Here is a 26345-nt window from a genome sequence, read left to right on the forward strand (position 1 = left end):
CATATTGTTTTTGTGATTAAACACTATGCTTTAATTATGTTCAATTTGTAACAATGAAAATACATCCTGCATATCAGATATTTACATGACGATTCATAACAGTAGCAACATTACACTTATGAAGTAGCAACGAAAATAATTTTATGGTTGGGGGTCACCACAACATGAGGAGCTGTATTAAGGGTCGCGGCATGAGGAAGGTTGAGAACCACTGAGCTAGAGGATGGAGTAGTGGGGTACCCAGAATGACCCTGTTTCTCCTCCCAGCTCCTGCTCACCCCAAAGCAAGAAGCATGCACAGTGGAAAGAAGCAGGCAGCTATCTTCCTCAGCATCTACTGCAGTTGTAGGGAGCAGGATGGTCACGGCCATCCCACCCAGAAGCCACTCATCTGCCTAGAGGGGCACCCTAATGTGCTCCTGTCTTGCTGGAACATGAACCGGGTCAGTCTCATTCACCAGGTCTTTGCATGGGGCTCCCGCAACGCTGCAGGAGCCCTCGGGGGCGGCAGGACAGCCACTCGCACAGGTGGGCTCACCTTCTCTGGTGTGGCCAGCCATCCGCCATGCCTGCAGAACAGCAGCTCAGGACCCCATCCCAGCAGGTGGTGAGGGCAGGAGTCGCTGCTCGTCCTGGGGCTGGCGGCAAGGGTGGAGAGGACCTGGGGTTAACACTGGGGAGGTCCCGGGTCAATCCAGGGCCCGACGGTGGTGGAATCATTTGCTAAGAAGGCCAGGTCAAGGCTCGTCCCATGGGCTGGACTGGCCGGACCCCATCGGAGATCGGGCCCGCGGGCCCGCGCGCACCACCACCTCCTGACACAGACGCGCGCGCGCCCTCGCTGTCTCCCTCTACGAACCACGAGGAGCCCGAGAAGGCGCGCCCAGGGCCGGGATCCCGCCAGTCCAACAAGGGGAACTGGGCGGCGGGGCCATCTTGGGAAGGAAAGAAGCCGCGAGCCAAGACCTTGACCCAAGAGAAAGCCAAGGGCGCGTCGACGCCGGAGGCGAAACCCCGAGGCGCCCTCCGAGCAAACCCGACGCCGCAGGATGGGGAAGTCGGCAAGCTCGGCGGGCCGGGGCGGAGCCCAGCGAAGGCGCGTCCGCCCTCTAGTTAGTCCAGGCGCGCTTCCTGGAGGAGGAGGAGGAGGAGGAGGAGGAGGAGGAGGAGGAGGAGGAGGAGGAGGAGGAGGAGGAGGAGGAGGAGGAGGAGGAGGAGGAGGAGGAGGAGGAGGAAGGTTTACCGCCCGAGCAACTGGGCAGAATGGAGGGGGCGGAGCCGGCGGCGGCCGGGCCCCGCGGAGGCCCCATGCCGAGAAGAGGGGGCGGCGGCCAACAGCTCGCTTAAAGCGGGTGCGGAGGAAACCCTTCCCCGACCTGCCGCAGCGCCTTGACTCCGTGGGTCCCGGGGCCCCGCCGGTTCCTTCGAAGAAACTTCCAGCGCCGCCCAGCCCCTCACCCGGCGAGGCCTGGGCGGGCGCGCGGGCTCCGGGAAGCCGTGTCTACCCGTCTGGCGTCGGCGCCACGCGCTGCGGGAGGAGCGCTTCCGCAGCGGACCCGGTGCGGTGAGGGAGCGGGGCGGGCGGGGAGGGGGACCGGTCCCGGCCGCTCGGCCTCCCGCGCCGGGCGGGGCGTCTGAGCGGCATTAGGACCCAGGCGCGGCGCGGGGGTGTGTCGCCAGCGCCCTGCGGTGTCCCGCCCGAGACGCCCAGTTTGGGGCGCCGCAGCCTGGGGTGCGTGCGTGTGTGCAGCCGTCCGGCAGCCGATCGCCGGGGCCGTCGCCGCGGCCACCGGGCGTGTGTTCCGTTTCCAGCCTGGCGGTGGGTGCCTGCGCCGGCGGGCACGACGGCAGGCCGTCCGCTCTCCGCAGCGAAGGCGGGGACTCGGAGCCGTCGGGGCCCTGGGGCATCGCGGGTGCCACCCCTGCAAGGGCCCCGGGGCATCTGGGGGAGAGGGTTGTGGGGGCTTTCCAGCCGGGGAGGGGTGGGGGGGGGCTGGGGGGGAGAGCCCGGTTTGGAGGGAGTGGGTGGCCTGGCGGGTAGAGAGATGGTGGAGAGAGGCCCACGGTGGGCGCTGAGCACGGAATTGATGCTCTGCTTCGCCGTCTTGAGATTCGTAAGTTCTGGCATCAATGAGGTGGCCGCGGAGGGCTGGGGGCCTGGGAGCGGGCGGGGCGGAGCCGGGGGTCCCTGGCGCCCGAGCGCCGCGCTCTCTGCTGCCTCGGGGCCTCCCTCTACGTTCTGCGCGGGGCCGCCCGTTGGCGGTGGTCCCTGGGCCTCTGGCTGACGGGACTCGGACACCCGGAGTTTGTTTGTCCGACACTGATTTGCACGTGGGCGCCCGGGATGGGAGCCGGGTGTGCGCCACCGCCACCGTCCCGACCGCGTCCTCCCTTCTGCCGCCCAGTTCCCGCCCTGCTCGCCTGTCGGCGTCCGGCCTCCTACCCGCGACCCCCAGGGTCTCCGAGCCCAGCGGCGCTGTCCTCTCGCGCACGCGGTCCTTCCTGCGGCTTCCTTCCTCGCCCGGCGCGGCACGAACAGCGGGACCATCCGGGGCCCGGCGTGGGGAGCGCGCACGGCTCCCCTTCCATCCCCCGGCGGACCAACGGCTCCGCCTCCCAGGAGGCCCGGGACGCGGGTGGCGGCGCCAGGGGAGGAGGCCGTTGCCCCTTCGGTTTCGTGTGGCTCGGGCGCGTGAAGTTGGGGGCTGCACGTGTGATGGGTGTTGATGGCCGGGAGGCGGGTGGGGGGCTCCCCAGCCCGGGGGAAGGAGTTCAAGAGGAGCAATGTGTCCGCAGCAGAACTCGATCCCAAGTATTGGGCTTGGCAGCGAAGGAAAACCCAGAGAAGTGGGGCGGATAATACAGGGAGGGCGGAGGATTCCCCCTTCCGCCAGGTCAAGTCCTCCCTCCAGCGGTCCAGGAGGCTGATGGGTTCTGCAACCAGTGAATCCCTCGCTGTCTCACAGGGTACTGTTCATGACCCTTGGAGGAAACTTGCCGAGAACATCTCTGCCTTCTCACCTGGGCAGTTCCTAGCGGATGGGCTCAAGAATGACAGGCGTGGCTTTCTCGGGCCCCTCCCTCCTACTGTCCCCTGCTCCTTTTTCTCTGAGCTTGGCCTGGGTTGGGTCCCTGGGAAGGGTAAGAAGAAATTAGCAGGGTTGGTGTGGGGTGGAGAGCAGATGGGCACCAGAGACTGTCCACAGCGGGTCGTTGGAACTGGTAACAGTTCTTGGCTTTCCTTGCAGAAAACTCGTCCATCATGTCGCAGGATGGATACCTTGAGGATTCAGGTGAGTACACTCAGGTATGGGTGTGTGCCTAGAGAGAACTCCTTGATCGAAAGTATCTGGGAGTGCTAGTCCAACTACCTGGGTGCCCCTGGCACCGGCCACCTGTCTGTGGTCCTCTACTGGTGCTGGCATGCCTTTGGACCCTGCCTTTAAGGAGGTTGTGGTGTGGTTAGAGAGGCAGCTGAAACCGCCTGGACCCGGGCAGGTCTCTGGTGGTGTTGTGGTCCTGGGAGGGCAGGCTGCTCTCTCTCCTGGGCCATCTAGATCAGTGGTCCTCAACCTTCCTAATGCCGCGACCCTTTAATACAGTTCCTCGTGTTGTGGTGACCCCCATTTCATTCTTACAAATTGAACATAATTAAAGCATAGTGATTAATCACAAAAACAATATGTAATTATATATGTGTTTTCCGATGGTCTTAGGCAACCCCTGTGAAAGGGTCGTTCGACCCCCAAAGGGGTCGCGACCCACAGGTTGAGAACCACTGATCTAGACCATCTAGTGATGTCCCAAGGTTCACTTTTACAATGCTCTGGTTATCTAACCAGCCTGAGGCCAAGGATTTAGATGCCTGCATTCCTCAGTCCCTGCCCAGCCCTGTGAGGGAGAGGCTGCCATTGTCCCTCTAAAGAAATGTGACTCTGCTTCTGTGTTCCCTGCTAGCTCCTCTCTAACTTTCCCTTCCCCCTGTCTCTGGGATGGCTCTGTGCTGCCTCGCCTGTGCCCAGACCCAGGAACTGGCAGGGCCATCAGAGAGGTGTCTAGTGGGACAGTGCTTGGACAGACTGGTGATGTGCTCTTACCAAGGGTCTCTAGGGCATGAGAACTGCATGTGCCAGGCTGTTGGCAGGCGAGTTAGGCATGTGGCTGGGCTAAGGATGGAGGAGGGAGCTTTAGAGGGACCTGGTAGTGTCAGCTGGGGAGGTCCTGGGGAGAAGGGGGCAGTGTGAGGGACAGCACGGGAGAATAATGGATGCTTTGGGTGACGGGAAGTTGGGGCAGGTTGGGGCTGAGAACTAGACTGTCAAAGCAAAGGAAGCCTGGAATTGGGGAGTTTTTCGTGGACATGAGCTCCATGACAAAAGTCAGAAGGACACCTTTTGACCTAATAGCTTTGCTCTGGGATCTAGGTGCAGTGCAGAACTCGGGTTCATCAGTCCATGGGGGCCTTGACAGGGGGAGCCTAGCACCTCCTGTCCAGAAAGGGCCCAGGCTCAGCACAGGACAACATGAGGGACAGAGCCTGGGATGTGCAGAGGAAACCAGCACTGCCCGGCAGGTGTAGGCAGGCTGCTGGCCCTTCCCTGTCCCTGCACAGGTGTTAGGCATTGGTGGGCTCTGAGCTACAAAGGTCCCTTTCCTGGGATCACCCGCAAGTGGTGAGCCAAAAGGGACCCATGGTCAGTAAGAGGTGCCAGCTGGGCCAAGAGTGAGGCGGTGCCCTAGGAGGACTGCCAGAGGAGAAGGGTTCTGTGAGCCTTGAAGAAGGCTGTCTGGGCCTTCTACTCAGAGGGCAGGAGCTGGCATGGCTGGGGTGCTGGCCAACTGGCCTGAGGCATGAGAAATCGAGGTGGGGCATGGACTGGATCTGAAGGGACAGGGGTCAAGACAAGGGTTGGAAGTTTGTCTCAGACGGTGATCCCAGAGGCTGTGGGGAGCTCCGGCAGGGCTTGAGGAAGCTGAGAACATTTGCACCTCGCCAGGAAACCTTCCCATTGGCGGGAGCCCGTGCTGTGGGGCAGTTGCAGGAACTGAGAGGCAGACCAAGGGTTCTGTGCTCTGGGAGTCCCAAGGTGCCACAGCATGCCCCTCTCCCACCAGGGGGTGAGGCTGAGAAGAGACCTCCTTCTGCAAGTCCTATCCCCTGTCAGTCCTCTGCTGTTTTTCTCAGGCTCTCCTGCTTCCCGGTCTTGTATGATGTCTGGACTGTCTCTCAGCCTTGATGGTTTGCCCCAGGCCCTACCTGGCAGGAGGTGCCTTAAGACCCTGTACCAATGAGGTGGGGAAGGAGGGGTGTGGATACTGCAGTGGCTCTGGCTTCCCTTGGGTCCCATCTGGGTAGCCAGGCAGGTCTGGGTCTGTAACCTGGAAGTTCTAGGAGGGCAGCGGTTAGGCAGTCTTAAACTGTGTCATTACACCATGTTCCTAGCTCCAAGTTTGTAGAATGAACCTATTTTTTTTCTGGTTGAAGGATATGGGTCAGAATAGTGCAAGGCCCTGGTTCCTGCAGCTGAAGAATGTTGGTTGAAAGTTGTTGGGTGGGGCCAAGACTATATACTCTATCCACTTGGGCCTGAGGCTGCCTTCCTGGCCTACGCAAGGCCTCCCCGGCCACTCGCTGAGAGTGCACCAAGTGGGACAGCCCAGGACAACAGCTCCTTGGTCGTGAAGTCCCTTTTGGGGTATAGCGCTGACGGCCAGGCCCTCTTGGGGTGTCTTTTTCTCGGTGGTGGTTGGGTCTCCAGGCTACCTCAAGTGTGACACAGATGATGCCTCTGAAACCCATGAAGAGAGCCTGACAGAAGAGGCCTTCAACACCGTCAACTCCTCCATTGTGTCTGGCGAGAGCATCCGTTTCTTTGTCAACGTCAACCTCGAGGTGCAGCCCACCCAGGCTGGTATGGTGGTTGTAGCAGGGATAGACTGCGGGGAGGGCAGGGGCCTGGAGACTGGGCAGGTAGGCTCCAGTCCACCAAGAGAGACCCGAAGAGGTGGGCTGGTGCCATGAGCCATCTCCCTTTTTTCTAGCAGACAGCGAATCGCCTGGTGGCTGTGGGCTCCTCCACACCTCTCGAAAGGTGAGTGGCCCATCTGCAGGACAGGAGACATTGAGTCCTGGGCCTACAGTCGGGGCTGGAGGTGGCTGCTCCCCTCTCGCACGACACAGGGAACTCACACTAGCCCAGAGCTCATCTGCTAGGGCCTTCCCCTCTGGAAGGGGATGTTGGTTCTGGTGGGAAGCGGCAGCCAGGGAGGGGCCACCATGGGGGAGAGGCCAGGTCGTGCGGCAGGTCTCACTCATGGGCCTGTGTGGGGTCCCCACAGTACCTGAAGTTAAAGAACTTCGAGGAAGAGATCCGAGCGCACCGAGACCTAGATGGCTTCCTGGCACGGGCCAGCATCATCCTGAACGAGACAGCCACCTCGCTGGATGAGGTGCTGCGGGCCATGGTGCTCCGCATAGTCTACAACCCCCGCACCATTGAGCCTGACTGCAACCTGGACATGCTCATGGCCATGCTCTTCACTGATGCTGGGGCCCCCATGGAGGGTAAAGGTAAGGCCCATCTCCCATCCTTGGCAGGGAGGTCAGGGAGGTGGGCCAGCTGACCTCCTATCCCCCTACACCCTGTCCTCAGTTCACCTGCTGTCAGACATCATCCAAGGAGTCACTGCCACAGTCACAGGAGTACAATACCAGCAGTCATGGCTCTGCATCATGTGAGTTGCCAGGCCACCACATTGGGCCTCCCTGCATATCACCGTGGAGCCAGGTATCCCATGTCCCTGTAGAGGCTGGCCAACCCAGTTCAGCGGGCGAGGGGGAGCATTCCCATCCCATTTGGTCATCTTTCTTATCCTTAACACAAGTCACTGGGGGTCCAAGTTAGGTACTCGGGATGGGGTTCCCCAACCAGCAGTGACAACTGTGTGCCCCCCCCTGTCCCTGCCAGCTGCACCTCCAAGTCCCTACAGAGGCGGCACGTGTGCATCAGCCGCCTGGTGCGCCCGCAGAACTGGGGGGAGAATTCCTGTGAGGTGCGATTCGTCATCCTGGTGCTGGCCCCACCCAAGATGGTGAGGAGGGGTCTTGGGGTGGATTCCTTTCCTGGAGAGGAGGGTTCCAGGCTATCTGGCTGTCTTCTTGGGGGCATTTCTTCCATGTGCTGGGGTGCCCCACAGTCCTGGCATCTGAAGATCTCATTTACCCTGTCCCTTCATCTCGGCCCTCCTGGGTTTCTCTGTAGCATCTTGCTAGGTCCTCATCAAGCCCTGACTTCCCCCAGAGATTGCCCAAAAGGTTGTATTTCCTTCCTGACTAAAAAGAGGTGTTTTTAAAAATTACTCAAACATAGGGGCCTTTCTTTGGCTGCCCCAACCTAACCCTTGTAGTTTTCTGACAATGATTTGCAGATGTGATTCCCCTATTTCCCACCCCAGAAAAGCACCAAGACTGCGACAGAGGTGGGGCGCACCTTTGCCACCATGTTCTTGGACATCACCTTCCGCCAGAAACTCCTGAAGACCCACACAGAGGAAGAATTCAAGGAGGCCCTAGTACATCAGAGACAACTGCTCACCATGATGGGCCAGGTTCCAAACCCCACCACACTGAGCTACAGCAGAAACTCCAACTCCCAGAAATCCCAGCATGTACGGGGGGGTGGGGGGGTCAAGGTGGGCCTGGGTGGGGGTTGCAGAGCATGGGCGCAGAGCTAACAGCCACCCTGCTATAGCCCATACAGCACAACGATTTTTTCCCTGTGGGGAAGGGCATCCGGGAGGACTTCGCCCGCAGGTTCGCCGTGTACCCAATGGACTTCACTGATGGTATGTGCTCTGCGGTCCCCGGAAGCTCGGCCTGTGTGACCACAGGACAAGTATACCTGTCCAGCATCCCCAACACTCTGTCCTGTCCTAGGCATTATCGGGAAAAACAAGACTGTGGGCAAGTACATCACCACCACTCTGTTCCTCTACTTCGCCTGCCTCCTGCCCACGATTGCTTTTGGGACCCTCAATGACGAGACCACCAAAGGCGCCATCGGTAAGGGACCGGAGGTCAGTGGGGGAGTGCTGGGGGGTGCCCAGGGTGTAGTGCCTGTCTGATCACTCCGCTTCCCCAGGTGTGCAGAAGAGCATGGCTGGGCAGAGCATCGGAGGCCTCTTGTATGCGCTCTTCTCTGGGCAGCCGTTGGTGGTGCTGCTGACCACTGCGCCTCTGGCCCTCTACACTCACGGTGCAGTGGGGGTTGTGGTAGGGAGATGGTGCCTGTGGCCCTTGGCCCCGGCCAAGTCCTGACCGCCCACCCCTGTCCTGCTGCCTGCAGTGATCCGTGGCATCTGCGATGACTACAGTCTGGACTTCAACACCTTCTATGCATGGATAGGCCTGTGGAACAGTTTCTTCCTTGCAGTTTATGCCCTCTTCAACCTCAGCCTGATCATGAGTCTTTTCAAGAGGTGACAGGGCCTTTCCTGAACTGCTGGGGCCTTCGAACTGGAGGGAGACCAAGGCCAGGGATCTGGTCAGCCAGTGCCAGCCTCTGAGGTCCTATAACCCTAGAAGGGATGGGGCTCCCCCAAGGGGAAAAGCCTGGGACTGGTCCTCTTCATGGCAGTAGGAGGTGGAGGGTCACACTGAGGCTCAGGGAAGCTTCCCCCCACAACTGACTCCCATCTTATGAGGCATGTCAACCCCTGGCAGGTCAACAGAAGATATCATTGCCTTGTTCATTTCCATCACATTTGTGCTGGATGCTGTCAAGGGCATGACCAAAAGTGAGTATTTACCTAATGGCCACTTGCTGTAGAGAGATCGGAGTTAAGATGGGGGATTATGGGCTGTGGCCAGGGCAGTCAAGCAGCATGCAAGCTAAGGTTGTTCTCGTGCTCCAGGGTGCTCTGGGGAGCAGCATCCACATATGCTAGAGGGTGACAGGGCTGCTCCAGGCAGGATCAGAGGCCCTGGGCCACGTGAGATGCACTGTCAGGGCAGAGGGATAGCGGCAAGGGGTGGGAGTAGTGGGTGGATGGGCAAATTGATGGGGCCAGCTTCCCCTCACTTCTCCCAGGTGCCCCTTCTTCCTTCAGGGCCCCCTCAACCCACATCTGGGAGGAAGCTGGGCCCCCATCTCCCAGAACCCAGATGGCTGAGGCCTTTTGGTCTGTGTCCAGTCTTCCAGAAGTACTACTATGGCGACCAACTTGGGAATCGCAACTTAGGTCACAATTCCCTGGTTAGCCTGCTGGACCTAGGCACCAGCCTCAACACCAGCTTCCACACTGCCCTCAACACCAGCCTCCTGGCCAGCCCGCTGGAACTGAGCCCAGAGAACAGCCAATTACCTGAGCAACCACACCGGGACACTGCCGTGCTCAGCCTCCTTATCATGCTGGGCACGCTCTGGCTGGGTTACACCCTCTACCAGTTCAAGAAGAGGTGAGGGGGGCCTAGAGGTGAGGGGAAGGGAACACAGCCCTTGGACCAGGCTGATACACCCTCCTCTGTCCCCAGCCCCTACCTGCACCCCTACATGCGGGAGATCCTGTCAGACTGTGCCCTGCCCATCGCTGTGCTCACCTTCTCCCTCATTGGCTCCTATGGCTTCAAGGAAATTAAGAGTGAGTTGGGACTGGACCGGCATGCGGGTGGGGAGGGGTGGGGTGGAGTGCCTCCATGGAGTTGCAGGCTGGAGCAGGGTCTGTATCTTGCTGCAGTGAGCAAGTTCCGCTACAACCCCCGTGAGAGCCTGTTTAAGATGGCTGAGATGCACTCGCAGTCCCTGGGAGCCATCTGCAGTGCCATGGGCCTCGGCTTCCTGCTCTCTATGCTCTTCTTCATCGAGCAGAACCTGGTGGCTGCCTTAGCTAACGCACCAGAGAACAGGTGCACAGGACTGGGAAGGGAGGGCTGAGCAGGGTGCCCCCCTCCAAGGAGTCCACAGGGGCTCTATCCGATACATGTTCCTGCCTTTCTGCTGCAGGCTAGTGAAGGGCACAGCTTACCACTGGGACCTCCTGCTCATCGCCATCATCAACACGGGGCTGTCTCTGTTTGGGATGCCCTGGATCCACGCGGCCTACCCCCACTCCCCACTGCACGTGCGGGCACTGGCTCAGGTGGAGCAGCGTGTGGAGAGTGGGCATGTTTATGACACGTGAGTGTGACAGTGGCCCCTTGAGGCCTGAGGCAAGAGTCACATGGGCCCTAAGGTGGGATAGCCCTGGGAGGGATGTGGCCCTGCAGTGAGTCACAAGTGACCCACGGTGGGGCATGGCCCCTTGGACTGGGGCTGGAGGTGATGCGGTGCTCTGGACCACACAGGATCATGAACGTGAAGGAGACGCGGCTGACCAGCCTGGGCGCCAGCATCCTAGTGGGCCTCTCCCTCCTGCTGCTGCCCGTCCCACTGCAGTGGATCCCTAAGCCTGTGCTCTACGGCCTCTTCCTCTACATTGCCCTCACCTCCATCGATGCCAACCAGCTCTTTGAGCGTTTGGTTCTACTGCTCAAGGACCAGGTGAGCATCTGGCCCTGAGCGAGGGATGTGGGTGGGAGACACAGCAACATCAGACCTGTCCACACCTGGTTCCCTACCACCCACAGGCCTCATACCCACCCACCCATTATATCAGGAAGGTGCCTCAGAGGAAGATACACTACTTCACGGGGCTGCAGGTCCTGCAGCTGCTGCTGCTCTGTGCCTTTGGCATGAGCCCCCTGCCCTACATGAAGATGATCTTCCCCCTCATCATGATTACCATGATCCCTATCCGGTACGGGAGGGTGGGCAGAGGGCAGGTGGGACCAGCTGGGTGGAAGAGTGGGGCTGCTGAGACGGGGCCCTGTCTTCTCCCTGATTCAATCTTCATCTTTCTGCCTATTCCCTCCCCTCCTCAGCTACAAACTGCTGCCCCTAATCATTGAATCCAAATACTTGGACGCCATGGATGCTGATCACTGAGCTGCTGACTGGCAGGCCCTGGCCACACCCTGCTGGTTGGTCCCTCCTGGTCTTCCTAGCCCGGCTGTGACTTTTTGTGGGGAGGTGCGGGTGTCTTGGAGCGCTGCTCTATGCTGCCCCCCTCACAGCTGTCCCAAAGGCCTAGGGCATGTGTGCATTGTGGGGGTTCCATGGAGTGTGCCTATACTTCCCATTGCCTTTTGCTTTGGGTCAAAACTGCTCAGGGCAGCTTCTGCCCAGGGTGGGACTAAGTAGGATGGATTTTCTTTTGATAAAAGAGATGCCTGAAAGAGAAACCATTTCCTTGATTGTATAAGGAATCTGCTGTATGCACATTAGAGAATAAAGCTCCTGTTTCTATGCTGCTATGTGCTGTCTCACCCCTGTAGCCTGCCCCAGCCTCTGAGGGCCACCTGAGTGCCGTGGGGAAGGGGCATAAAAGGGATCCATATGTGTAGAGTGCCATTTCTTTTTTAAATATATTTTATTGATTTTTACAGAGAGGAAGGGAGAGAGAGAGAGAATCAGAAACACCGATGAGAGAGAAACATTGATCAGCTGCCTCCTGCACACCCCCACTGGGGATGTGCCTGCAACCAAGGTACATGCCCTTGACCGGAATCGAACCCGGGACCCTTCAGTCCGCAGGCCGACGCTCTATCCACTGAGCCAAACCGGTTAGGGCTAGAGTGCCATTTCTGTGCTGTCACAGTGAATACTGGCCCAACAGGGAAATGAAGATCCAGGTGGCCTTTGTGCTGCCAGGAACCTACAGGGGAAGTGTCTGGGAACAGAATGTGTGAGGACCCTGAGGAGAGGGCTTGGGGCCAGTATAGAGCGTGACTGGCATGGGGAGATTAGCGGGACTGACAGCGAAGGGCTCTGGCTCTCCGAGACAGTTGCAGAGCAGCCTGATGGGAGACTAAAAACAGGTGTGTAGGTCAGATTGGCAGTTTTGAACTCTCTGGTCTTCTGGGTAGATTCTAAGTAGGGGAGGTAGGGTAGGGCAGGGGCTGCATCCTGCACCAGGGCATTGCTGGTGGGGATGAAGGGAAGTGGAAGAAACCATATGGTGGGGATCGCTCTGATGGAGGGGAGAAGGTACCATGTTTCTGACTTGGCCATTTGGTGGTTGGCCAGGACCCATGACAGTGGCAGCAGGCAGGGGGAAACAGGGACCACAGGTCTAAGGCTCAGAGGAGCGCCCCTGTACGTACCTGGGAGCAGCAGCAGTGGTAGGCAGAGCACTGTCTCACAGACACCCCATCACATCACCTTTTAGGACTGACTTAAATACACCATAGACCAAAGGAGCAGATGAGAAGACATCTGCTGCATCTAAAACTAAAAAGGAACTAAGACCTAGATATACAAAGAATTATTACAAACCAACGTAAGACAGTGACTCTGATAGAGGCAAAGGCTGTGAACAGGGAAGGGGGGCCCAAAATGTTAACAGGAATGGCCACAGATGCTCAAACATCTCAGAAATGTGAGGAATGCAAACCAGCAGTGAGATGGCACCTTCCGCTTGGTAGAAATCAGATGTATGGATGATTGAGTGGGAGATGGGGTGGGGGCTTGTGCACTGATAGGGGGAATGGAGACTGAGGCACAACCAAGACACCTCACCCTCCAACCAAGCAATGCTGTTTGTGGGGAATGAGTACTAAAGTTAAAAGAAGGGGGACAGAGTGTACTGTGCCAGGACAGAACTCGGGAAGGAGCTGAGTAACAAATAGGGATGCCTTGCCCCAAACAAGTTGCATATACCTGCCCCACCCATGTGGCACATGAGCCTTTAGAGCCCCCTCCCCAGTAGCCTGGGTATCCCCTGAGTGGCGGGGGAGGGGGGCAGCGGGGATGGGAATGTCATGTCCAGAATCACCAAGTGAGGAGCAGGCAAGTCCCCAGCACCCCACATCATAAATATATTTTATATATATATATATATATATTATAATTTTTTATTTCAGAGAGGGAGAGAGAGAAACATCAATGATGACAGAATCATTGATTGGCTGCCTCCTGCACGCCCCACTGGGGATCGAGCCCACAACCCCCCAGGCATGTGCCCTTGACTGGAATCAAACCCAGGACCCTTCAGTCCACAGGCACTCTATCCACTGAGCCAAACCAGCTAGGGCTATATGTATATTTTTTAAATGAGTTTGGAATTATAATCATAAGCCAACATTTGAGCTGTTCTGATGTATAACCCCACAAAGCAAAAGCACCAGACTTCCCACACGGCCCACTCCCAACCCAGCAAACACCATGGAGACCAGTTGGGCATTGGCATCACTCGATGGGTGGGTGAACAGCATGGATCTGGCATGGAAAAGGTCAGCCCTTGATCTGAGATTTGAAGAATGAAAGGAACGATGTAACACCGCAGCTAGCAAGGGCATGCGAACAACCTGGACACAGTGCTGTCCTTGTCCCACCAACACCCCTTCCCCTTCCACCTAAGAGGTTTCCTGCTCCTGCCAAAAGGGATTCAGGAGACAGACACCCGCCTGGGGCAGATTTCAAAGCAGATACATCCAGTTTATTTTGGAGTGCCTTCCAGAATTTTTCCTTGCCGCCTTTAAAACACACTGAGAATTTCTCCCCCAAACCCTCAATTCTGTCAAGGCCCATGTAATGCCTGAGGTCCTTTCGGGTCCTGGAGGCTGTAGCAGAGACCAGTGGTGTCCCTTGCCCAAAGCTCCTCCAAACAGAGCCATCTGCTCCTCCAGACTGGTGAGGCTGGTCTGGTGGGGCTGTCAATCTCAACACCCCCAGGAAGTGGTAACCCTAAAGGACATACTTGGGGGGTGCCTGCCTGATGGAGGTTTCGGGCTAGCCCTCCCCAGATCCCCGTTGAGCATGCTCATCATCATTCTTAGAAATCAGGCCGCCAAAATATTCCTGCAGCTCCCGCAGGGCCCGGAAGCGATGGGAGATGGCATTCTTCTCAGCTTTGGACATCTCTGCGAACCTAAGGGGCGACAGCAGCAGCTCAGAGAATAGGGAGCCCAGATCAGGGAGGGTATAGATCCAACCTCCCTCCCCCCAGTTAATTCCAGAGCCCAAAGCTCAAGGATTCCCTAGGAAAGGGTAGCAGCTACTTTCTTAAAAATTGAAACGTTTTAAAATCCCCTATAGGTAGAAACTCATATTGATGGTTGTGGAAGGATATTAAACTTGCTCCAGTGTGTCCAAAAGTCATTAAGGGAAGCTGGGGACAAGGGGATGAGCTGCGTGTTTGATCGGTTTTGTCATCTATTGACAGGAAGCAGTGAGGCCTGACAGTAAACACAGCAGTCTCCTCTAGCACCCTGCGGGGGGAGGGCAGGTGAGCCGGCCACTGGCCTGTCCTCCATGCCAGGACTCCTGTGAAATGGTCATCCCACACCCCAATGGTGGGCTTCAGATCTGTGCTGTCCAGTATTGGCCACTAGCCACGAGTGGCCATTTAAATTTGAACCAATTACAACTGAATAAAACGATTTCAGTTCCTCAGGCACCCTAGCCACATTTTCAATGCTCCGCAGACACTTGTGGCTAATTGCTACTGGATTGGGCCGCACAGATGTATACAACACTTCTGTCACCAAAGAGCATTCTCGGACAGTGCTCTTTCATGTTGTCCTCAGCCCTGTCTGGCCACTTTGAGACCTAGGCCATGCTCCCTAAGGGCCCCTCCAGCCTGGAAAACCTGACTCCAATACTGGCCAACGTGCCCCATGTAAATAAAGAAGGAAACTGGTGTGAAATACTGAAAACACTCAGCACTAAGGGGGTTTAATATGATGCTCACCAAAGGTTGCAAAAGTGCTAACATTTTTCCAAACTAGATAGGGGGAGTCAGAAGACCACCCCCAAAACTGTCATATATATACATGACAAGCCAAGGTCAGAGAGGGGAAGACACTGAAGTCACACAGCTGCTCTGCTATGAGCTGGAGCCCGAGCCCAGGTCTCCCAGCTACGCCTGGCTGCCTCCCCTACCGTGGACTGGGCCACCCAGATTCCTTGCATCCACCCCAGCAGAGCTGCCTTCAGCTGGAACGGCAGTCTCAGAGCCTGACTCTGTCCATATCCGCGTGCCTGCACACTTGGGTGGGGCACTGACCCAACACACACCATGGCTAGCCTGACCCCAAGAAGAAACCGGGCTCCTTACGTTTGCTCGTATCCATCAGGTTGAAAGCAGGGGTCCCAGCCGAAGTCCCGGCAGCCTCGAGGTACCACAATCCGGCCCTGCCAGAGGAAAGGGGGACAGCCATGTCACTGGGTTTGGAGAAGATACACTAGAGGAAAGCAGTAGCCAGTCTGAGTTTAGTTAGGGATTTGGTTAAACCCTAGTTACTAAAAATACATGGTTTCAATGGGCCCACAATGCCTGCAAATGTTTGCTAAACACATAAGTAAAATGCAGTTCTCCCCTCACATACAGGGGAGGAACATGTACTTGATATCCCTGTAGCCACCCTCCCTCTCTACAGCTTTGCCAAATGGTAACCTATTGAAGAGTCAACTGTGAAAACCTGACAGAAAACACTTTCTCCTAATAGGAGATTAAAGTCCCTAGAATTTGCAGATGAGCCCTATGCCTGCTATTACTGCATTTCTCAAAAGACAGGCTCTAACAATTAAGTGAAATAACGATAGAAATTACTTAGGCCCTGACCGGTTTGGCTCAGTGGATGGAGCGTCGGCCTGCAGACTGAAGGGTCCCAGGTTCAATTCTGGTCAAGGGCATGTACCTCGGTTGCAGGCACATTCCCAGGAGGGGGTGTGCAGGAGGCAGCTCATCGATGCTTCTCTCTCATCATCGATGTTTCTAACTCTCTATCCCTCTCCCTTCCTCTCTGAAATCAATAAAGATATATTTAAAAAAAAAAATTACTTAGCACAATGTTCAACATAAAAATGAGATCAATAGCCTGGCCAGTGTGGCTCAGTGGTTGAGCATCAAACTATGAACCAGGTCATGGTTTGATTCCCAATCTAGGCACATGCCTGGTTGTGGGCTCAATCCCCAGTAGGGTGCTTGCAATCAACGATTCTCTCTCATTGATGTTTCTATCTCTCCCTCTCTGAAATCAATAAAAATATATTAAAAAATTTAAAAATGGGAAGAACCAAGATGGCAACATAAGTAAACACTAGTGCTTCCCACCTACCACAACCACATCAAAATTACAACTAAAATACAGAACCACCTGAAAGTTGGCTGAATGGAAGTCCTACAACTAGAGAAGATGAAAGTGCATTGAGACTGGTAGGAGGCCAGAGGCACTGAACGGGCTGGTCCAATACCCACATGTGGAGTTTCTTTAATCAGGAGGGATATCTCCAAAGCCTCCTGTGAGAGGCAAGGGGTCCCAGCCCCACACCAGACCTCCAGCCCAGGGTTCCAGGGCTAGGAAGAGAAGTCCCCATAACTTTAGGCTATAAAAACTAGCGGGGCCCTAGTCGGTTTGGCTCAGTGGATAGAGCATTGGTCTGTGGACTGAAGGGTCCTGGGTTCAATTCAGGTGAAGGGCACATGCCGGGTTCTGAGCTCGGTCCCCAGTAGGAGGCGTGCAGGAGGCAGCAATCAATGATTCTCTCTCATCATTGATGTTTCTATTTCTCTCTCTCCCTCTTCCTTCCTCTCTGCTATCAATAAAAATATATTTTAAAAAAACACAAAACTAGCAGGGATTGTAGCTAAGTGACACAGAGGCTGTTGGAGTCCCAGGTGTTCCTCTTAAAGGGCCTGCACAAGAACTTATATGGTCCTGAGCTTCAGTGCTGGATGGCAGCTTTGGGGGAGTCCAGGGACATACAGGGAGGAACTGGACTGTTTGGCATAGGGACAAGAACTCGAGGGTGAGTTTTCCCCAACAGGAGTGTTTACAGGGGTCATTGTCCTGTGCTGAGACCTCTCCCATCGCAAAGCTGCCTGGCAGCCATATCTGAGTTTCCATCAGCATGGTCCACACTGTTCATTCCCCCTGGTGAATCTGAGACCCCTGCCCTATCCAATTTTCAGCCCCACCCAAGCTGTTTGCAGCTGCTTTTCCATATGAAATGGCCTGTACTGGCTCAGGTTTCAGACATTGCTAAAACTCTCTTAAACAAGCAGCAGCTGGAGTCAGCGTGCCCGAAACCTATCAATAAAAGGTCCAAGACCCAGCACTAGCACCAGCCTGCCTGGCCTCACAGCTTGTCCTCGCCTGGGCACTTCCTAGCCCAATACAAATAGCAGCCATCTGCAGATTTCTCTGTAGCTCTTGTCAGGTGGCCCCAGACAGTGGCTGACTTTGCAACTCCCAGGAGGCCTCAGAGCCAGTAACCCAGTAGACAGCTTCAGACCATACCAGATTACAACTCTACACATCCACAAGCGACACACTCAAGGGGCAGACTCAGTGAGCACCAAAGCCCCACTGAAGCAAGTCCTATTCCATAGGGGTGTCTCCTGCATAGCAGCTCTTCCATTATAGAAGCAGCTGGTCCTCACAGCCAATTGGCCTGGAGGCCAATTCCTCCCAGTGACGCCAATTCCTTCTCATGATGCCTATCAAGGCTCAACTACAACAAGACTGTGCACACAGCCCACACAGGGGCGCACCTAAAGTGCCCAGCTCAGGTGACTGGGGAGGCTGAGTCACTGGGCCCTACAGGACACCTATTGCACAAGGCCACTCTACCAATTCCAGGAGACATAACAGCTCTACCTAATACATAGAAACAGGGAAGCAGTCAAAACACAGAGACAAAGAAACATGTCACAAATGAAAGCAAACAAGCTACTGGATATAGAGTTCAAAGCAATGGTTATAAGATTACTCAAAGATCTTAATGAGAGCTTCAAAGGACTTAACAAGATCTTCAAGGGACTTAGTGAGACTTTTGGGGATTTTAGTGAAAATATCAAAGACATAAAAGACCAGTCAGGCCCTAGCTGGTTTGGCTCAGTGGATAGAGTGTCGGCCTGCGGACCAAAGGGCTGCAGGTTTGATTCTGGCCAAGGGCATGTACCTTGGTTGCAGGCTCCTCCCTGACCCGGGCCCTGGTCAGGGCATGTGCAGGAGGCAGCCTATCAATGTGTTTCTCTCACATCGATGTTTCTCTCTGTCTTCCCCTCTCTCTTCCCCTCTCTCTCAAAATCAATGGAAAAATATCCTCAGGTGAGCATAAAAAAAAAAAAAAAGTCAGAAATTAAACATACACTAACTGAAATAAAGAATAATTTATAGATTCAACAGTAGAATAGAGGGTTCCGAGAACTGAATCAATGATGTGAAATGAGGAAGCAAAAAACATCCAATCAGAAGAGCAAGAGAAAAAAGAATCCAAAAATATGAAGATAGTGTAAGGAGCCTCTAGGAAAACTTTAAGTGTACCAACATCTGCATTATGGGGGTGCCAGAAGGAGAAGAAAGAGCAAGCAATAAATTGAAAAACTATTTGAAAAAATGACTGAAAACTTCCCTAACCTGGTGAAAGAAATAGACTTACAAGTCCAGGAAGCACAGAGTCCCAAACAAGAGGAATCCAAAGAGGCCCACACCAAGATACATCATAATTAAAATGCCAAAGGTTAAAGACAAAGAAAGAATCTTAAAAGCAGTAAGAGAAGAGCAGTTAGGTACCTACAAGTGAGCACTCATAATACTGTCAGCTGATTTGTTAACAGAAACTTTGTGGCCAGAAGGGCGTGGCAAGAAATATTCATAAAGCGATGAATAGTAAGGACCTACAACAAGATTACTCTACCCAGCAAAGCTATCATTTAGAATTGAAGGTCAGATAAAGAGCTTCACAGACAAGAAAAAGCTAAAGGAGTTCATCACCACCAAACTAGTACTACATGAAATGTTGAAGGGTATTCTTTAAGAAGAGGAAGAAGAAAAGATAAAAAATCTGAATAAAATGGCAATAAATACATATCAACAACCAAATTTAAAAATAAACGAACAAGAAATATAATGAACAAAACAAACTGATGAATAAAATAGAACCAAAGGCATGGAAAGACTAACAGTCTCAGAGGGAAGAGGGGGAAGGGTGGGAAGAGATTAAACAAAAGTCTTATATGCATGTACTAGTATGCATTACCGATGGACAGACAATAGGGTGGTGAAGAGATGGGGTGGGAACCGGGTAGAGGGAGGCAATGGGGGGAAAAAAGAGGGACATCTGTAATACTCTCAAAAATAAAGATTTAAAAATAGATAAAAAGAAAAAAATTAAAAATGAGCTCAATACTGGCTGTAATAAGCAAATTCCAACAGAAAAATGTTACAAAGAGAACAAATTATAGCGCAGTGTCACAAAATGTCATGTTGCCATGGAAGCAATAAAAGAAAAAAAGTAATTTAAAAAAATATAAGAGAGGTAGTAGAGGATAGGGATTAGCCACATAAATGCCAAGTTATTTAGACCAAAGGTGAGTTCTGCTCCTGCTAGCAGGGAGACTGAGGCAGTTATTACTCTGAACCATACCCAAGTAACACACTTTATGAACATCTGCAGGAAGGCAGGCAGTGTTGTCAGCACTGGAGTTACAGCAGGCCTTGCCTTGCCCTCATAGAATGGATCTTAAGCAAAACGGGCATCAAACTAGTAAACAAATTACCAAATGCCAAGTGGCTTAAAGGGAACAAACAGGGAGCTGGACTCAAGAACAGGATAGAATGACTTGGGAAGGCCTCAGGGATAGAGCAAGAACATTCCAGGCGGCCCTGGCGGTGTGGCTCAGTTGATTGTTGTCCCACAGACTGAAAGGTCGAGGGTTCAACTTCTGGTCAGAGCACATACCCAAGTTATGGGTTCGATCTCTGGTCGGGGTGAGTACAGGAGGCAACCAATAGAGTTTCTGTCACATTAATGTTTCTCTCTCTCTCCCTCTTCCCCTCTCTGAAATTAATTTAAAAAAGAACATTCCAGTCGGAGAACATTCCAGGCTGATGCCAAGGCCCTGAGATGGGGAAGGGCTTGGCATATGCATTGCTGAAAGGACAATGTGATTACGTTCAGAGAGCTCAGGTAAGAACATGAAGAAACAGGGCCACCTTGCGTAAAGTGGGGGCTGGGAAGCAACAAAGTGCATGAAGCGGCCAAAGCTGGGGCGACAATAGGGAATGGTGGGGACAGCAGTGACCTGGCCTTGTCAGCAGGGCCTGTGGTTGTTCAAAGTTCTGATTTTTGAGAGAACATTCCCGTGTTCATAGCAGCATTATACACAGTAGCCAAAACGTGGAAGTAATAAATGCCCATCCACTGATAAATGGATAAAGAAAATGTGGCATTACATACAATGGAGTACTGTTCGGCCTTAAAAACGAACTCATGCTACAATATGGCTGATCCTTGAAGACATTATCATAAATAAGCCAGTCACAAAAACATAAATACTACAGCATTCACTTGCATAAGGTGTCTGAAGTTGGACTCTTAGAAACTGATGCCAGGGGCTAGGGAGGCGGGAAGGGACAGTTGCTAGAGATCTGTTGCACAAGTGTGCATGTAGTTAACACTACTGTACACTTAAAACGGTGAAGATGGTAATTTTTATGTTATGTGTTTTTTACCACACACACACACACAAATATAACCAGGTAAGGCAACACACCTCTGTGGTCAACCCCTGGTGGAGTCTCTGGGATAGCACTTTGTGGGCTACAGTGGGACTCTTGGATTTTATCCTGAGCAGAAGAGAGAAAGCAGAGGAGTGAATCCCCACAATGTGGGATATACTGGGGGCGGGGGGGGGGGGGGGTGGTGCATGCAGCCAGCTAGAGGGTGGTGTGGGCCCTGTGAGAAGTTGCTGAACCTCACAGGTAGGCATGAGGTGCTGAAGGACAGCTGGGGAAGGAATAAGTTGGGGGAAGATTCTATATAAACATGAAAAGTTAGAAAGCTGGTGTGATACTCAAGTAGTTGGATAAGGAGATTGGAACTTGGAGAAGTCTGGGATGAGATGTAGCTCTGGGAGTTGTCTTCTTCAGTTTCCACACTTGCTTCTCAGGAAGGCATACAGTGCACAGCTCTAGGTCAGTGATGGAGGACCTATGATACACGTGTCACCTCTGAACTCATTTTTTTGGTTGATTTTTCTTTGTTAAATGGCATTTAAATATATAAAATAAATATCAAAAATATAAATCTTTGTTTTACTATGGTTGCAAATATCAAAAAATTTCTGTATGTGACACGGCACCAGAGTTAAGTTAGTGTTTTTCAAAATGCTGACACGCCGAGCTCAAAAGGTTCGCCATCACTGCCCTAGGTGCACGGGCCTCAAGAGTTGTGAGCCATTATGCGTTCCCCTCAAACAGCAGCCTCAGGGGTCACATAGATTTTGGAATTGATAGCATTTTTTCTGATTGTGCCCAAGGGCAGATCTGGGCAAAGTCCTTGGAACTAACTCTGGCTTGGATGCCTTCCCACTACCCTCCAGCAGAAGACACTGGGCCAAGAGCTGGAGTCTCAGCGCCCTCTGGTGGCATGTTGAGGAACCAGCATGGATACCCACCGAGGTCCGGCCCCTGAAGAGGCGCACAGGCTCACTTGTGTTGCCAGTGCTGAATGCGAATGTACAGAGAGCATAGGCAGACTTGTCCTCGAACCCGGCCAGGAGCTGGTGGAGACCTGCGGACAGGTGCAGTGAGGGCTTAGCGCAGTCGGTGCCAGCTAGCCCCCACTCCCCACCCTGAGGCCCCAGACTGGGGACATATGCCAAACTGGGGGTTTATACATGTCATCAGATAGGCTCTGTGGTGATAAACCTGGAAGCTGAGTCATGGGGAGATGGAGTTCATTTTCTGTTCTACTATTACATATGCTTAAATGCTCACTGTGTCTTTATAGCAGCACCTAAAGAGGGAACATTTTAGCCTGCAACTGTAGGTGACAGAGTAGGCACTACTGGGGCCCTGGAGGGGACCCGAACCCCCAGGCCAGGCCCTGGCTGAGGCAAGGACTGGCAAGCAGTCAGTAGGGCCAGTCCTCTCACCCAAATTCAACTGCCGTGTCTTTGTTCCTCAAATTCACAGCTCCCACCACTCCATTCCCATCCACTCCTTCCTTATCTCAGTGCTCCCTAGAGTCAGGCGTGCAGGGAAAGTATGAGCTGCAGGTTACAGATGGGGAAACTGAGGTGAACAGAAGGGCTCCATGGTGGGGCTGCAACCTGAGATTCCTGATTGCAAGTGGGGCCCTCCCCTAGGCCACCTCGGGATTCTCAATTCCCAACAGATCTAAAGGAAGAAATAAAGGGACTAATACCTTCAGGCTTTAATTTCTCCAGAAACCACTTTCTGCAAGACAAACAAAGGTGAGTCAGACACCAGGAGATGGATCTTCGGACCACTGTCTTCTCTGGGTTGCAGTCCCCCAGGGATTAGAGCCCTGGGACAGCCGAGCGATTCACATGATAAAGAATGTCTCACCCTGGGCAGTGTGGCTCAGTTGGTTGGGCATCGTGCAGTGCACCTAAAGGTTGCAGGTTCAACTCCCAGGCAGGGCACACACCCAGGTTGAGGGCTCAATCCCCAGTAGGGGGCATGCTGGAGGCAGCCAGTCCATGTTTCACTCTCACATTGATGTTTCTCTCTCCCTCTCGCTTCCTCTCTAAGAAGCAATTTTAAAAATAATTTAAAACAAACAAACAAACAAACAAAATGTCTCAACTCAAAATGAAGACAAATCATCCAATAGGAAAAAGGAAATGGAGGCAAACAGGCAATGCATAGAAGAATCAATAATTCAATGAAGGCCTCCAGCTGAGTGATAATTAGGCAAGTGTAAATTAAAACTGCATGTGATAACACTTCATACTCCCCACACTGCAAAATATGGGGCAATGCATACTATAAGTGTATACAGGTGCTACTGCCTTGGCAAACATACTGGCAATCTAAATGTTAAATATATACATATCCAAGACCCAGCAGCAGCACTGGTGTGCATTTGCCCCCTAACCACTGAGAGGGGCATTCAAATTGGGGTATTTGTACCCTAGAGATACAAGACCTTCTAAGGGGGTCCAGAGCACTGGATAGGAAACCCATTTTCAGCTTTTTTTAAAAAATATATTTTTATTGATCTTCAGAGAGGAAGGGAGAGGGAGAGACAGACAGAAACATCAATGATGAAAGAGAATCATTGATCGCCTGCCTCCTGCACCCATACTGGGGACCAAGCCCGCAACCCGAGCATGTGCCCCTGACCAGAATCGAACCCGGAACCCTTCTGTCTGCAGGCCGACACTCTATCCATTGAGCCAAACCAGCCAGGGCCATTTTCAGATCTTGACTTTCTTATTTTCTCTTTCCTGAAATCGATCTATCCAGGAATGTACCTCTTCAACAGGTGGGTTCCCCTTGCCCATCCCCACTTACACAATCACATTCTCACACTTTCCAAAAGAAAGGCATGCCTTTCCCCATCCCTAATCCTTCCTCAAGACAATCTGAAATACTGGTGTTGATGCCAAGATAGTGAATGATCTGCGATATCAGGTAACCAATCATTTCCAAGTTCAGATGGTTTTGGGGGCAGGGCTCTGTAAGGGGGAGCACTCACATGTAGGGGCCAGGGAGGCCCCCAAGGGCATTGAAGCACAGACAGGTATCCTCCACCAGTACAGGTCCCTGCACCTGCAGCACAAGGAAATACAGCCCTGAGACCTGCTACCAGCAACAGTCCCTGCTGCAGCCCTGAATTCCCAGGCCATCCAACCTGGAGCCAGCCCCACAGCTGGTTGGAATCTGCAGCAACAGCATATAGAGATCCGTCCACCTGCTACCGGGGGCTAATCTCTTATTTTCGTTTGAGAGATAGGGACACCAAAAGCCCTGGCAGGCTGTAAAGCCCACTCCAGGCACGGTTAAGAGAAAAGGTGGGATTCATAGTCAGACAGCCTGACCCTTCAGAAAGTGCTCTTTCTCAGTTCCACAGAGGTGAGGGCAGGGATGGATAGATGTGGAGAGAATCTGGGGCTGGAATGTATGTATCTGAGAATTAGAGAGAGAGAATTATGTGTGTAAGTGGTGGTCTGGGGAGATACTACACAGTCAAGGGTGAGAAAGGCAGTATTCCAGGGCCAACATGAACTAACTTCAGAACAGCTAGGCCTGGGCAGGTCCTTGAGTCATATCCAATTGTGCCCACGCTATTGTTCTCCACTCATCCCCAGCAGGCACAGGCCCCAGAGCCACCAGGACAAAGAAGTGAGCAGAGCACACATGTGGAGCAAGCACCTGGCGAGCTGCCTCCTGACACTTCTGTATGGAAATCTCGTCAGGCTCTCCCTGGTACTCCGGCACTTATGAGGAAAAAGACATACAGAGTCAGGTCACCAGCTGACAAGAGAAATCAAACTATCTTTAAAAAATAAAACAAAACAGACATACGGTCAATTTTCTTTGCCACCAAAGTACATGGAAACTTGTCTCCTAGAATCTGAATGACCTGTTGCAACATGAAAGAACATTTATCACCATTTGTTAACGATTCCCCATTATTACACAAGCTCTCATCCGCCATTCTAATCAGGTAAGTCTCCTGTCAGTACCCTAAAACTTACTAATCAGGTCCATGAGCCTCACCCCAGCCTTCAGGGTCCACTCCAGCAGGTCAGCTCCCTCATCTCCACAATCTCCTACTTCAGGTCTCCCATGCTAACTGCCCATCCAGAACACCCACTTCCCTTCTCCATGCTCCCAGAAACCCTATTTTTTTAAATTAACTTATTTTTTATTGACTGTATTGGGGTGACATTGGTTAAAAAATACCTTACTTTTAATAACCCCTAGCTGAAATTTAGCATCTCTTTTAATTGTGAATATAGAAAACCAAAATAGCATTAGCAGTCCCTCCCCCACCTCCACTGATTTTTAGAGAGAATGGAAGGAAGATAGGGAGAGGGGGAGGGGGAGGAGAAAGATCATTGTGAGAGAAACACATTGGTTGCCTCCTACCTGAGCCCTGATCTGAGGCAGGAATCAAACCTGAAACCCAGGTAGTGCCCTTGACCAGGAATAGAACCCAGGATCCTTCAATGTGTAGGGCGACGCTCCAACCATTGAACCACACCGGCCAGGGCACCTGTGACCTTTAAATCACAAATGTCACCCTGGCAGGTGTGGCTCAGTTGGTTGGGCTCCCCCCCCCCCCCCCCGCCCGCAAAGGTTGCCGGGGTTGCAGGTTTGATCCCTGGTAGGGGGCGTGCAGGAGACAGCGATCATTGAATTTTTTCAAAAAAAAATCACAGATGTCGCCATATTCCCTCCCATACAGTTAGTTATAGGAGATATCTCAAAATATCATTTACCGGTACAATCACATTTTTAAATTTTAATTTAAAAAGATTGATTGATTTTTAGAGAGAGTGGGAGAAATTTGTTCTACTTATTTATGCATTCACTGGTTGACTCTTTATGTGCCCCACCTTGGCTATCAGGATGACACTCTAACCAACCGCACTCCTCAGCGAGGACCGACCCTGAGGACCACATTTCGGGACCGCGGGAGGGCTCGGAGGGCCCAGGTGGGATGTCTGTCCCGCGCCCTGTCGCCCTCGAACCAGCAGCGCGGCCTGGATCAGCTCAGAAGGGTGTCGGGAGCCCGCTCCGAAGTCTAGCTCAGTAAGTGACCTCGGGACAGATGCCGAGGACCCTGCCACTCCTCCGAGATCACCAGCCCTGCGGCCCCGGCCGCCCCACTCCGCTCGGTCCGACCCGTTCGCACGCTCCGTCCGACCCATCCCTGCAGGTCCGGCGCTCCACTCCCCCGGCGCGACTCTCCCGCGCGCTTCCTCCTCCCGGAAGCCAGTTCTCCGCCCCGTCCCCAGCCGACCTGGCCACACGCTGCCCGCCCCGCCGCCTCCTGGCCGGCCCCCCACACCCTCCCGGCACCTCCTCCAGCTTCTTGGCGTTCCCCGTGACAAACACGAGCTCCTTCCCGGCCAAGGAGGCCGCCATGGTGAGCCTCAGCTACCTCGCGGCCCCACCGGAAGCCCCTCCACCGCGGGTTGCAGGCACTTCCGGTCTGTGGCGGAAGTGGGCGGCCAGCCTAGCGATCCCGGGCAAGGCAGCCTCGGGATCTCACGGCGCGCATCCGGCAGCGGCGACAGCCCTAGCCGGCTTGCAGAGGGAAGGCCGCGCTGGGCGCCGGAGCAGAGCCCGGGGAGAAGAGGGCGGTTATTCCGGATGAGCAGCCTCGGGCGCCGCGCGCTAGGAGGAGGAACCTGGCGCCGCCACCCTGCTCCCCCGGCCAGCGGACTTCCCGAGTGCAGGTTGAGTGCTCCGAGGTCTGTCTCTCCCAGGCAGCGACGCTAAAAGCCCGGCCGAACGGTATCATTCCAACCACCGGGCC

At 53.7% G+C, this 26345-nt stretch overlaps 2 protein-coding genes across 5 annotated transcripts; one reads left to right on the forward strand and one right to left on the reverse strand.

Moving 5' to 3' along the window:
- Nucleotides 1-751: 751 nt before the first annotated feature.
- On the forward strand, nucleotides 752-11349 carry SLC4A11 (solute carrier family 4 member 11; the record flags this gene model as incomplete). Its single annotated transcript, XM_081097704.1, is given in 21 exon segments — nucleotides 752-1061; nucleotides 1431-1559; nucleotides 3249-3293; nucleotides 5760-5992; nucleotides 5994-6092; nucleotides 6340-6571; nucleotides 6654-6735; nucleotides 6969-7092; nucleotides 7456-7668; nucleotides 7752-7845; nucleotides 7937-8062; nucleotides 8142-8255; nucleotides 8346-8478; nucleotides 8723-8796; nucleotides 9193-9457; nucleotides 9533-9639; nucleotides 9736-9904; nucleotides 10002-10175; nucleotides 10343-10538; nucleotides 10625-10794; nucleotides 10919-11349. Coding segments are annotated over 21 exon segments (3153 nt in total). The 3' UTR covers nucleotides 10983-11349.
- Nucleotides 11350-13507: 2158 nt separating this feature from the next.
- On the reverse strand, nucleotides 13508-26020 carry ITPA (inosine triphosphatase). 4 transcript variants are annotated; one of them, XR_013996378.1, is made up of 10 exons: nucleotides 25886-25996; nucleotides 24383-24440; nucleotides 24230-24294; nucleotides 23553-23626; nucleotides 22254-22285; nucleotides 21502-21617; nucleotides 20899-21035; nucleotides 20599-20671; nucleotides 15154-15230; nucleotides 13508-13965 (listed from the first exon to the last, which is right to left on the reverse strand). XR_013996378.1 is itself a non-coding variant. In XM_081098039.1 (9 exons), exons 1-8 carry the CDS (start codon nucleotides 25949-25951, stop codon nucleotides 15169-15171), a joined length of 546 nt encoding a protein of 181 aa, XP_080954165.1. In that variant the 5' UTR covers nucleotides 25952-25996; the 3' UTR covers nucleotides 13508-13965; nucleotides 15154-15168. The 4 variants fall into 4 exon arrangements, 2 of the variants coding, with proteins under 2 accessions (XP_080954165.1, XP_080954164.1); XR_013996379.1 differs by having other exon boundaries at nucleotides 20599-21035; XM_081098039.1 differs by lacking the exon at nucleotides 20899-21035.
- Between the last annotated feature and the right edge of the window lie 325 nt (nucleotides 26021-26345).

Source organism: Myotis nattereri, assembly GCF_964212035.1.
Source record: "Myotis nattereri genome assembly, chromosome: 8".
Lineage (NCBI taxonomy): Eukaryota > Metazoa > Chordata > Mammalia > Chiroptera > Vespertilionidae > Myotis > Myotis nattereri.

Bases quoted from the DNA above. Each gene is read 5' to 3' on its own strand.
- ITPA (XM_081098038.1), bottom strand. From the start codon at position 25,951: ATGGCGGCCTCCTTGGCCGGGAAGGAGCTCGTGTTTGTCACGGGGAAC. The intron at 24,441-25,885 runs GTGCCGGGAGGG...ATGTTGCAACAG, and splicing joins ACGCCAAGAAGCTGGAGGAG to GTCATTCAGATTCTAGGAGA. The intron at 13,966-15,153 runs GTAAGGAGCCCG...GTCGCCCCTTAG, and splicing joins CCTGATGGATACGAGCAAAC to GTTCGCAGAGATGTCCAAAG.